Here is a 13,352-nt window from a genome sequence, read left to right on the forward strand (position 1 = left end):
CAACACACATTCCTGGGAGATCCAATGTGATAGCCGACAGACTGAGCAGAACTATTCTCTCCCCTCACGAGTGGTCTCTGAACGACAGAGTGGCAACTCTGATTTTCAGAAGATGGGGAACTCCTTGTTGCGACCTTTTCGCAACCCCCCTCAACACGAAATGCCAACAGTTCTTCTCTCTCACCCCAGTTCCGGGGGAGATTCCCAAGGATGCCCTAGTCCAAGCGTGGCCCACCGGCCTGCTATACGCCTTTCCACCGGTTCCCCTTCTTCCCAAGGTGATCCAGAAGGCGATTCGCTTGGAGAGCAAAATGATTTTAGTTGCCCCATACTGGCCTCGTCAAGTCTGGTTTCCCTTTCTTCGGAAATATGTACTGGACGGTCCATGGTTCCTGGACCAAGTTCCGGATCTCTTGACCCATCAGTCGGGACAGCTTCATCAGTCCCTCCACTCGTTGAGGTTAACAGCTTGGCTCCTCCTCTTCCGACCATAGTCAGGAACCATGCTTTGGACCCAGAAGTCATACATATCTTGTCCTCGGCCCATAAGACTTCTACTAAGAAAATGTATAACAGCAAATGGAAGAGATTTGCTATTTGGGCCCAACTCCGGGGATTAGATCCCATAACTGTCCCGGTGTCAGAGGTTCTGAAGTTTTTAGCTTCTCTGTTCAATCAAGGTTCTTCGGTTTCTACCATCAAAGTTCAATTGGCAGCTATTTCCAATTTTCATGAGAGCATAGAACCACCTTTGATGAGCAACAAGTTGTGTAAAGCCTTCATGAAAGGTGCTGGGCTGCTTCGGCCCCCGATATCTCATCCCGCTCCACCGTGGGACCTTAATGTTGTGTTAGCTGCTTTGACCTCTTCCCCCTTTGAACCGGCAGCAACTTGTGACTTGAAATTTCTTTCTTGGAAGACTGCTTTCTTAGTTGCAATTACATCAGCCAGAAGAGTTTCGGAACTTCAAGCCCTATGTGTCAAGCCACCATACCTGTTTTTTCACAAGGATAGAGTATCCCTCAGATCGAATCTATCCTTTGTTCCTAAGGTTTGTTCTAGTTTTTGTCTGCAGCAGTCATTGGAACTTCCAGTTTTCTTCCCAAAGTACTCGAATAGAGCGGAATACATCTTTCACACCTTGGATGTTCACAGGCAATTGCGCTTCTATTTGGATAGAACGCACCAAACACGGAAAACAGATCAGTTGTTTGTGTCCTTTTCGGACAATAAATTGGGCAAAGCCGTCACGAAAGTCACTATTGCCAAGTAGATCAGAGACTGTATCAGTCATACTTACTTCATTTCTAATAAAGAGCTTACAACTCCAGTGAAAGCTCATTCTACCAGGGCTATGGCTACTTCGGCAGCTTTTCATTCTAAGCTTGCCATTAGTGACATTTGTGCTGCGGCTACGTGGTCTTCTCCTCACACCTTCATTTCTCATTACAAATTGGACGTGGCATCTCGGGGGCGAGCTTCCTTCAGTTCCACAGTTCTCAGGAGTGTTTTCCAGTGAGCCACCCAGGAATCAGGTGCTAGGGACGCTGTCCCATCAGTACAGAATGTAGGTGAGATAGGATCACATAACATCTTTTAGTTATGTACTTACCATGACTTTAGATGTATGGGATCCATCTCGCCTACATTCCTAATAACCCACCCTCCTTCCCCCTGCCTTGGAGATCAGAACAGACCGGACGGTTCGAGTTTAGCTGTTTCATCTTGAAACACCTGGCAATATTATATCAACAGTCTATGTGTGTGTGCATGTGTGCGGACAAACAAGATCTGGGGAAGCAGTGGTGGTGCATCCTGGGATGTGGGATAGCTCAGCCAATAAGAGACTTCGTTCTATAGTATAGCATGCCGAGTCGGAGCCGAGGATCGGCTCCGAACCCATCAGTACAGAATGTAGGCGAGATGGATCCCATACATCTAAAGTTATGGTAAGTACATAACTAAAAGTTTAGTGATGTTGCAGTCTATAGATGGACTTAAATATTTTCATGACATGACCATCTTGAATGAAAAATATTATCTAAATATTTGTTTGAAGTATTCTTTTGACATACCTTTTTCTGTATTTAAGACATTTTCTCCTAGTAGATGGTGGAGGCATCTATATATTTTCTTATGAGGGACGCCTGATTTCTTCTCCGAAATTTCCTGGAATGAGAACAGACATTCTAAATGCCCAGATGGTATCTCTAAGCAATGATTCACTTGCAATAAGAGACAAAGCTGATGAGAAAGGTATGTTATGAATGAGGCTGCATTGATCTTCAATTTTTTTAAGGATTCAAATTTTTCTTTTATTTGGGGTAGTTGCATTTGATCAGTGCATAGTTACTTCATGTGTAGAACTTAACTGCTTTATTTTAATTATGAACAATTACAGCACTGATGCCCTGCAGACTGAAAATTGCTCAGTATTGCACCCCGTTAGCAGGACACGCTCAGTGTTTCCTGAGTTTTCATACACACAGCACTGAGTTATGACTTTGTTTTAGAACACTTGTTGACTTTTAGGAAGTAGTGATTTATTTGCGACTGTTTAATTAGTGTGGGTCTACTTTCTTTTTGAAAAAATTACACATTTTACTTATGTAAGCATAAAATCCATACAGCATAGCTATAACATCATAAATTATTTTTTTGTGATGAAAAGATGCATCCTTTTATATGCTCAGACTAACACCTTGAGAGTTTAGCTGTATTTAAAGATCATGTATGCCTAAAGGCAAGAAACAACATTTGTTTTTTTTTTGCATAAAAAAGTGCACTAAAGGTAGTTTTGCATCATTTTGTAAATAAAATCATTTAAAAAATTACTTCCGAACATGGAAGTCTAAAAGTACACAGACATATTTACAGCAATAATATTTATGGGTTTGCAGGAGGCTGTGTCACTTTGAGTATTCAGTTGTAATTATGCTGGATTACCGTAGGTAAGTAACTGTGTATTAGTAATGTAATTGCGAAACTATTAAATTAACAATTTGGCAAAAGACTAATGATTAACTGCTTAGGTTTTTTGCCAAACTGTTAATATAACATAATATATGTGCAGACACTTTTGTGTGAAAAAGAAAGTTTGTTTTGAGCATTTAAACTTCTTCTTTAACCTGGATAACACAGATCAGAAACAGATAGGGCATCCTTGACAAGGTTCCTTACATACCCCAGTTTGAATAGCAAAGGAAATAGCTGATACATGGAAGAAGTAGAAGGAACAGGAAGGAAGGTGAACTGCAAGAACAACTGGAGCAATGATGTGACAGGTTATACTTGGAAGTGATGCCTCTTCTAATGCATAAAATCCAGTAATTAATGCTGCAGATGTAGAGAGGCTGTTAACATTTTGAAAGGTGGACATTTTTTATTAGTTGGGTAGGTCTGTTGAACTTTCACCATACACCTTTGTTTGAGAAGATCCAAAAGTAGTGTAAAATAAAATAAGTGATGTAACAAACTGAGTTTTCACCCATAATTGTACTGTGCAAAGCATAATTCTAATGCATGTAAGAAGAGTGTAAATAAACACTAAAGGCAAAGAGAAGTTGTCTTATTTCAACTGTTTGATACCCTCCTACTAAGTGGCCCAGAATTTTTAATGGGTGCTTTAGGCTGAATGCTACATTACACTGTGTGATGACAGAAAGGGACAGATTGAATACCTAGTCCCCTCAAACTGTGCAACTGATGTCTTTCAGTTGCTCCTCTTATGTCTTTCTATTAAACAGTAACCTCCCAGGCCTTCTTGAATGATTCCATGATCCACTATACACTTGTGTATCCATTAGCCTTTATCAAGTACTCTTTCTATGGCAAATACTTTCTAATACCTAAATTGAATCTTGTACAATTAAATGTTAAGCCTATAGGCTTGCCTCCATGCTCCTTCACTTGTTTTCTTGTTTGATTATGACTAGATAGAAGAAATGGGAACGAGATTTGTGACATTCTTGGGATGTGGAGCAGTTGTTTGGCTCAGGAGGCTTTGACATGGTTGAGATATGGGGTCTGCAAGAAAATATGGGAGCTTTGTGGAAATAATATTGGAGCTAGAGATGGTAGTGGATTAGCTTTTCAGCTAGGTGAGAAAAGATAATATAGAATGTTGAGGAGTAGGCAGCAGGAGGACGATAGATAGGAAAGAGTGGAAAAATTGGAGGGGGAAGAGAGAGTGAACTCAAAAGATGTGGAGAAAAGTATTTAGAGATATATAGGCAGCTGAGATGGTCCACACTGATCTTAAGTGACAGTGGGAAGTGCAAGTGCTAAAGGGAGAGCAGAGAGAAGGACTCCAAAGTGGAAATACAGATGCAGACAACAACTTCGTGATAAAGGGATGATGGAGTTAAAAGTTACTCTGCTGGGGTCAGCACCTCAAAGAAGACAGGAGTGAAGCCAGCATGGAAAGTCAGAAGGGGAAAGAGAAAACAGTTGAGAGTATTTGTGAGGAGAGTCCAGAGAAGTAAGAAAATAATAAGATTTAGCACAGGGAGGGATGTTTCTAGCACAGACAGTGAGGAGGTCTGGTAGGGGGAAAGGCAGATAGGAGGTTTAGTGGTATTGGGCATGAAGTGAAGGACATAAGAGCCACTTTTGTGTGTGTGTGTGTGTGTGTGTGTGTGTGTGTGTGTGTGTGTGTGTGTGTGTGTGTGTGTGTGTGTGTGTGTGTGTGTGTGTGTGTGTGTGTGTGTGTGTGTGTGTGTGTCTGTGTGTGTGTGTGTGTGTGTGTGTGTGTGTGTGTGTGTGTGTGTGTGTGTGTGTGTGTGTGTGTGTGTGCACACACTCGTGCAGGAATGGAAACTTGGTTACCAAGGGTATCACAATTCTTGGTGAAAGCAAGACAAGATTACAGTGAAAATTGTCATGGCCCTTAAACAATCCATGGGGTGCCCAAGACAGTCATCAGGAAGTAGGAGTGGAGACATCTTGTGGTGCAAGATAGCACCAGTGACCTGTCAAAGAAGGCAACTGAGGTGGTAGCGAGCAGGGCTAGGTTGGTTGGAGGGAAGGAAATGCAAGGAGAGGAATTTAAAGTTAGTTTTCTCAGAAGTGTTACTTGCATCTGCAGCCAACACAGTGTATAAACAGCATGTTATGGAGTTTAGTGACTAGTTGTGGCAGTGGACAGGAAAGATTGGCTTGGGACTACTAGGAGGTTGGGAGGGAGGAACCTGGTAGAAAGACCAGTTGTGTGCTTTGGACTGGCTTCATCTATGCCCTGAAGAGCCAGTGGTGCTAGACATCTTCTCTCTGTATAGACTATTGATCACTTTATGTGGTACCGAATGTGTGAATGCGAGTTTATGGCTGTATGTCTGTGATGGTATTTGTGTGTGTGTGTGTGTGTGTGTGTGTGTGTGTGTGTGTGTGTGTATATATATATATATATATATATATATATATATATATATATATATAGATATATGCATGTCCTTCCATTTCACTGTTGTAGTATTCATTACATTATGGATCTCCTGTCAAGGGCGGCCCAACATCCGGCTAGTATACCAGAGCCTTAGGATGCTTTAAGGTACACCGCACATTACACTTATGCTCCTCGGATAATGTAGGGCATAAAGGTGACGTCCGGATGTACCATCCTCAAAACTTTGCCTCCAGTCCGAATACTATCTCCTGATAGTCAGTCTAAACACCCATTCCATTGCTTGTTCACCAAGCAATTGCAGATAAGTGCAGTTAATAAAAAGATTGGTTCACTGTACAGAATCAAACCCTTCCTTACACCCGAAGCACGGACTACCTTAGCACAATCACATCTTATCTTTACCCTTCTGTATGCTTCCTCTATCTACACTAATCTCTCTAAAGGTAACCTTAGGAAACTGACTACATCTTACCACAACATAGCTCGATTTGCCACTGCATCTCAATATAGAACTCACCACTGTCTAAACTTAAAACAACTACATTGGCTGGAACTTCCTAACAAGATTATCTATCAACAACTCTTAATAGCACATAAAATTCTATATCAACCATCAAAAACACCAGCTCTTAGCAACCTCTTGACTCCCTATAATAACCTGAAACAACTACGCTCCTGCGAAAAGCTACAAGTTAACACTACTAGAATTACAAACTCTGCAGGGAACTGCCTTTTCTCCAACTCAGTTGGCAGAATATGGAATAACCTTCCCTTACATATCTCCTCTCTAGCCACTTTTCCTCTCTTTAAGAAACAACTTCTTTCACATCTGAACAATTTCTGGCTCTGCTCTTGTACCAATCCTGACTAACCTACTTTCATCTTTCTACTATCATATGTCTTTATTCAACACTGCAATCTTTCTCTCTAATCACAAATGACTTAATGATTCCATTGTTACTACTGTTGTCAAAAAAACAAAAAAAAAAACAAAAAAAAAAACATTTTGTTTTAATTACATAATTGGTATTACATAGTTGGTATTATTTGTTTTTTCTTAGATTTGCATTACCTGACCTGGACTAATATCTTTGTATTTTTGCTCATTGCCTGTATCATAAGTGTTTATTGTACATGTATTTCTATAACCATGCTTTAATCTGTGGAGCTTTTCTCCCTGGGCCTCCACTGAAAATGGACATTGATCCAGCTGGACTAGCCCGGTCAACAAATGTAAAATAAATAAATAAATAATAAATAATAAATAAATAAATAAGTGCCCTGTTGAGGTTGTTTTTTACGTATCTTTCTTTTATTGTTGCTTGTTGGGTTTCATGTCATCCAGAAAGGGTAAATGCCAGTGTGGGAGACAAATTCCCCATAAAGACTGCAATGAACAGTGTCTGTTTTGCCTTGGCACCTTACACAGTCATATGTCTTGTTCTGTCTGTCAGTCTTTTGTACCTAAAACCCTTTGTAGTAAACTCTTTCCTTTGCTGCTTTATCTTGAAAACCAGCATCTTAAGCTTCTTACGAAGGACACAATGGAGGGAACTTCCCACTCTGAGGAACAAGCATCAGTGAAGAAGAAGCCTAGGCCGGAATCTTCTACTGTTCAGCCTCCATTGGATGTCTCTCCCAAGGTGAGTGAATGCCCAGGGGTTTGCCCCAACTTTATCGTTGGATTCCTCTGCCATGACCATGTTGGAGGCTGGAGGGGATCTGACTTTAAGCGCATCCAAGGAGGCACTGGAGAGGTCTGCTTCAGACATTCAGGGGAACTACAGCTGATTATCTCCGTAAGTCCTAGGGGTGTTTCTCAGATATTAGTCAGAGAAGAAGTACCTACTACCATCATTGAATGCCATCCTGGGTCAGAGGCTTCCATATTTTATAAGGCGGACGTCCCTTTGTTGAAAATGCAAAAGACAAGCAGATTATTCCTGTTCCTAAGGATCCCCAGAGTGTATGGCAGTCCTTCACTCAGGGTGTGTTTACTGCTTTGATGGTATTGAAACCTCCTCAGGGAGTTTCTGTTCTAGCCCCCCCCCCCTTTAGTTCTTTACTCCCCTAAAAAGACCCAGGGAGCAGGATTCCTCAGAGGAGGAGCCAGATTTGGATGAAGAATCTCTTGCTTACTCTTCTCAGATTCCTCTTCCTTTGGATTATGGATCAGAGGAAGAGGAATCTACCAGTCCTGTTACTCCATTTGAAGAAATTTCTTCTGAGGACACGATCTCCAGGATGATGGAAATATGTAAATGGGATTGTGCTCAGGTTTCTGAGGTACAAAAAAAGGTATTACTATTTGCTGCAGATGGATTCTTCTAGATCTTCAGCTGTTCCTCCTGTTTTGGCTGCCTTGTTGGCTGCTTTTTCCAGTGCTTCTAAGGCTCCAGACTCTCAGCCCTGTGCTCTAAAGAAACCTAATAAATTCTATAGGATGCCTGAGGACTGTAAGTTTTTGTACAAATGTCCTTCTGCTGACCTCTCAGTGGTGTCTGTAGCTTCTGACAAGTCCTCTCAGTTGTTTACTTCTCCCAAGTTACTGCCCTCTGATAAAGATACCAGGACCATGGAAAGGCTACGCAAGAAGGTTTATACCTCTGCTACTTTGGCTTTTAGAACTGTCAATTATCAGACCCATGTGTCCAGGTATTTGTTGACTGTATTATCCCAGGGCTGTTGGGTTATTTCTGATCTTCCAGATTCTGAGGGTAAAACGTCTGCCCTGTGTCTGTTACGAACTTCCTCTCAGGTGGCTCATCATTCCATCAAGTGTAGTTATGATGCAGCAAATGCATCTTCTAGGGCTGCTGCTTTTGGGTCAGTGATAAGGAGGTATTCTTGGTTTCAACTTCAACCTTTGCCTGATAATATTAAAGCTAAGTTGATGGATGCCCCTCTTGATAATAAACACTTGATCTGATGTAGTTAATCTTCATTCATTCCTTACTGATGGGTTTCAGTTCCATCCCTGGAACTGAGTCGGCCTTATAACAAGCTCGTGCCAGCCAAAAAAAAACTCTTGACCTAAGCTTTACCCATAGTGCCTTTCTCCCTGTTACCTCAGATCTCATTTGCCACATAGATATCAAGACGTGTCAAGCCAGCTCTCAGCTAAGTACTATAAAACTTAACATTCTTAAGACTTTTTTCCACAGTTTTTCTATTTATTACTTCTGTATTTCCTTCTCTCATTAGTCGCAAAACTTACCCCCTATTGAGTGCATTTTTTTTGCCTTCCTTACCAATTTGGTAATCTCAGTACCATCGTTCATACAGGCCTTCCCTCTCTTTGCCTTCTTTCCCCTTACCTTTTCTGTCTTCCTTTTAAAAAAAAAAAAAAAAAAAAAAGCTCTTCTATTTTTTCCTATTTCTCAATATATAGAGTTTGTACTTTGTGTTTTACTAGTTTATAGTAAATAAATGTTTATCCCACCATGTCTGAAAAGAAAGGAACAACAGGTTTCGAATAATGCGACCAATGTGGTTGGAAAATGCCTAATTTGGACACTCATCTATGTGTCTACTGCCTGGGTGTTCTGCACCTCTCTACCCAACCACCATGCGAAATTTGCAAAGGGTTCAGTTCTCGTACACTAACCGAGAGGAAAAATAAGCTGATACTAAAAGGCCTTTTAAAAACTCCTTTTTCAGAGGCTATTTCTAAGTCAGAGGGCTCAACCCCTCTATAGAAAGAACACAAATGAAGAAGTCACTCCATTCCTTCTTTGCCTCATACTGGTGATAAAGTCTTCCAAACCAAAAATACCTAAATTGGCACCAACGACTTTGGCACCAGGACCTCAACTGCCCTCTACAGTGCCATCCTCAGTTCCAAAACCTCGATTATCCAGTTTGGTACCATGTTCAGTGACACTGTCTCCAGCTGGTACCAACCATGTCTTTATCTACCGTTCCAGTCCCATCCTATTTGGCACCAACAGTAGTCCACCCAACACCGATCACTTCCCACTCCCTATACATCTTACTGGTCCTGAGACCATGGTGCCGATAGGGGAGACTGGTCCTCAGACCCAATACTCACCTACAGCAGATCGATTCTTTGGGCAACAGTATAGCCCTTTCTTGGAACGGCTTGATTCTCCATTGGGGATATCAACCCACTCCTCCATGAGCCTCTCGGAATTGGAAGTGGTGCGACTTGTGGATCAGCTACTGATGGCCAGAGGGTTTTCAACACCTTTCAAAACCCCACCCCCCACCAACTGGAGGTTTTCTCCATGGACTCCTGCATATTCTCCTCCTTTGACCTCTTTGCAGGTATCGAAGCACCCGACACTGACACCTGTTTTGGTTCCCACTTCTTCTGTTCCACTGGTGGACCTCACCATGGTTCCGGAGCCGACCCTTTGGCCATCGACTCATTTGGAGTTGAGCCATCCTCTGGATTGGACTAGACTGCTGGCACTATGACCCCTAGTATGGCACCAGTTTCGGGAGTGTTGGCTGCACCAAGTCCTCTTGGGGCTCCTTCCTTAGGAGTGAGTTCTTCGGAGCGGGGTGTGACCCAGGTTCTGAGGTTGTCCTTCTTGGTTCCAGGCTCCCATCCCTTTTCAGGCGGGCCAGCTTTCCAAGTGATGGAGAGGGCCCTTGCCTCTGTAGGCAAACCATCATCATCAGAGAACCATATATATCCTTCCTCTGAACTGCAGTTTACACAATCCTCCACATCGAGGACGAGAGCCTCAAGATACCCTACCGCAGGTCACCCTCTCTTCGGAGTCCTCTTTAGAAGCTCCCACTGAAGAAGTACCACGTAAGAGATCATGCAAGAGGACGCACGTGGAATCCTGAGAAGAGTCTGTCAGTGAAGATACAGACTATGATGAAGGGGAGGGGTCCCCACGGTTGCCCCTTGAGGATGTCTCCTTCAGAGACATACTAGAAATTTTAAAACCGCGGGGAGGCTGGAAGCCCACCACCCCTCCACTGAGGAATCCGTATTCTTACAGGCTTTTTGTGCTCAACCCTCTACTTTCTCAATGACCTCGCCTGCAGATGAACTAGTCCAGCTCGTTGTGCAGCTCACATAGAAGAGTCTTGACACCATTGAACCAATCCCACCAAGACCAGGCAAAATTTTATCCCTACCAGATGAAAGTCCTCACTGGTCCAAAGCCCTACCAGTAGATGCTATGATGGTGGTGGTGACGGCCACTAAAAAGGAGCTCGCAGAGGAGAGCCATACTGTCCATCCCCCAAACAGGGAGTCTCAGGTGATGGACAGATTAGGGAAGTGAGTGTTTGCCTCATCAACCTTTGCCATTTGGTCTTTTTATTATTTGGCACACTTTACCAGGATCCAGAGAGACTTAGTTTCAGAACTCTGAAACCTTAGCAGGAGCAGTCTCTGATGAGGTACGTGACAAAGTTGCCTTGCAGCTTGCAACCCTTGAATCCATTTCTAACTCGTCCATGAGGTTGAGGTCTCACTCTACCGAAGGGGCGGCCAGAGCAGTGGGCTCAGGCATTATGAGATGTCACGTCTGGATGCGCCTTTGTGATTTTGCGGACTATTTTAAGTCTTCTTTTCTCAAAGGTCCAGTGGAGGCATGTACCCTCTTTGGCCCAAAAGTAAAAGACACGTTAGCCAGGTGTGAAAAAGGATGGCAAGACCCTGTCTGCCATGGGCATACGTTTTTCCACCCTCCACTGATCCTTCTCCAGGAATCAGAGGAGTGGAAAGATGTGGTACAAAAAATAATCCCTGTGTCCTTTCCGTGACGCACGTTGTGAGTTTACCTCCCCCAGGGCAACGGGGGAAACTCTTCCCGAAGACGCCCCTACAGGGGCAGAGGGGTGTCTGCGTAACCAGCAGTGGCGGGTCATGCTGTTGGACTGCAGCCTCCCCAGCTGTACAAAAAACAAAAAAAAAAAAAAAACTTTTAATGAGCCCTGGAACTTGAATCCGGACTGCTGTTTAACCAGTCCGGATTCAGAAGAAGATATCAGTCTACAGATGCCCCAAAAGTCTATTCAGGTTACAACTGCATAGACTGGAAGGGGATCGGGACTACAAGGTTTGCAGTCTGTGCATGCTCAGACGGAACAAGAGGCAGCGCATGCATGCGTGCTCGGCATTCCGCGGGAAACAGGAGCTGCTTTGAATGTGGGAATTTCAACTGCTGCTTGGTTTTGAATGGGGGAAGGACTTTGAGCTGCTGCTTGCATTGAGAAACACTGAATGAAGTCGTTTGCATTTGCAGACATTGCCGTAATGGGACTTTGCATTGAATGGAGTCGTCTGCATGAGGCAACCGGACTTCAAGCTTGTTGCTTGCGGTTGTGGACATTGCTGTAATGGGACTTTGCACTGGAGTACTAGAACTAAAAGAATGCATTGTCGTATATCACTAAATGCTTAATTGTGTTTAACTGCATGCGTGGGTTTCACAACAGTTCTTGTGGCAATCTAGATTTGTGAATTGTGATTTTAGAAGTAGGTCTCCGTCTGCAATACCAGTATTGCCAAACTCTTTACAAAGCAAACAAAACGCATTGAGCTCCTGCCTGACAGCGTTATCATATATTGTCTTTCAGTGCTCACGTCTTTTAACAAATGACTCATTTCGGATCCTTTTCACATCCTCTTCTTGCAGGGTTTAATGTACATGATTAATCTTGACTCATTTTAATACTGCTTGCAATGTGGTAATGACCTCAGCTGAGCATCAGGAAAGACATTAATGTTACATGGATGGGGATATTTCTTTACTCCAGGGTCTGAATAAACACAGACAGGCAAGTTTGTGGTTTCTCCGGTCCTTTGTACAAATTAAATTTTTCTGCAGGACTGCAGGGAGTAATGTTTCAGATGCAAAAACAATGTTAGGGAAACATTGTTCTTGTTGGGGAAAACGCTTTCTGACACCAAAGACTGTGATCATAAATGATGAATGATTCACTAGGTACACTGAGCCACATAAACACAAGATTATCTCAGAGATTTAAATAGTTGGCTCTAAAAAGATATTTATGGAAACCTAGCCATAAACTGACCACAAAAAAGCTTTATGTATCCTTTTTCTTTTTTTTTACATATACGGTTGATGTTAACTGCAGTTTGGTGTTCTTGCAACCTTGCTATTTTATGAATTTATGAATTTTATGTAAAACATTTAACTGGTTTCACATGTGTGCCATGTAAGTTAAAGATAAAAGTTTGTCGTTTATGACTGAGTTTGCCATTTTAGATATATAGGGTGTGTTCCTCTTTCTACCCAGAAAAAAAGCAATGTAAGTTCAAGTGCATGAAACCATCCTGAAAATATAGTTTCCTTAGTAACTGCATGATAACATCCTGGACAAGATCAAATAGCAATTATAGGACTTTTGCATGACATGTGTGATACTAATCATCGTATTCTCTGAATGAGAGCACGTTTTAAACGACTGTTTATTTAGAAAAGCATGGTCCTGGTGAGATTAAAATGTAAACAAAAAATAGCAGTGTATAAATATTGAGGAAAATCATATGAATTTTATTTTACACACACAAAGTGTGTGTTTAGGTTGCTAAAACAAACCCTAATAAAATGTTTACAAGAAAAGGAGATCTACAGTTCCTGAGCCGGCAACTGTGTTTCCTATTAAAGTGATTTGATCTGTAGTCCAAGACTAGCGGGATTTAATGCGAGACCCATCAGCCATTCACTAAGTCACTTTCATGTTATTGTTAAGTACACACCACTGGCTTCATGTAATCACTGTGGGTTGCAGTGAGTGCATACAGTGATGAATTGTATTGCTTGCCTTCAGAAGCAGTAAAGGCCTAAGTAGAGCATACTGTCTTTTGGGAATGGGAGACTAGAAGTTTGTTTAGGAACTTTGTGGAGAATGTCATCTTAGTAGCAGTCTTCATGCATCTGTTGATTTCATGTGCTTTGGAATAGCAATTTAACATATGTACACAGAAGCCTTG

General features: G+C 42.2%; 1 protein-coding gene across 4 annotated transcripts in view; it reads left to right on the top strand.

Annotated features, from left to right (window-relative positions):
- The window catches only part of IFT80 (intraflagellar transport 80), a 2,191,035-nt gene that overhangs the window by 1,143,685 nt on the left and 1,033,998 nt on the right, over positions 1–13,352 (top strand). For all 4 annotated transcript variants that reach the window (XM_044070463.1, XM_044070465.1, XM_044070466.1 and 1 more), the window contains exon 12: positions 2,093–2,256. In XM_044070463.1, the coding sequence (XP_043926398.1) occupies positions 2,093–2,256 (164 nt within the window). The remainder of the gene's footprint in view (positions 1–2,092; positions 2,257–13,352) is intronic.

This window comes from Protopterus annectens, chromosome 4.part1, assembly GCF_019279795.1.
Source record: "Protopterus annectens isolate FY-2018-M chromosome 4.part1, PAN1.0, whole genome shotgun sequence".
NCBI classification, from domain to species: domain Eukaryota; kingdom Metazoa; phylum Chordata; order Ceratodontiformes; family Protopteridae; genus Protopterus; species Protopterus annectens.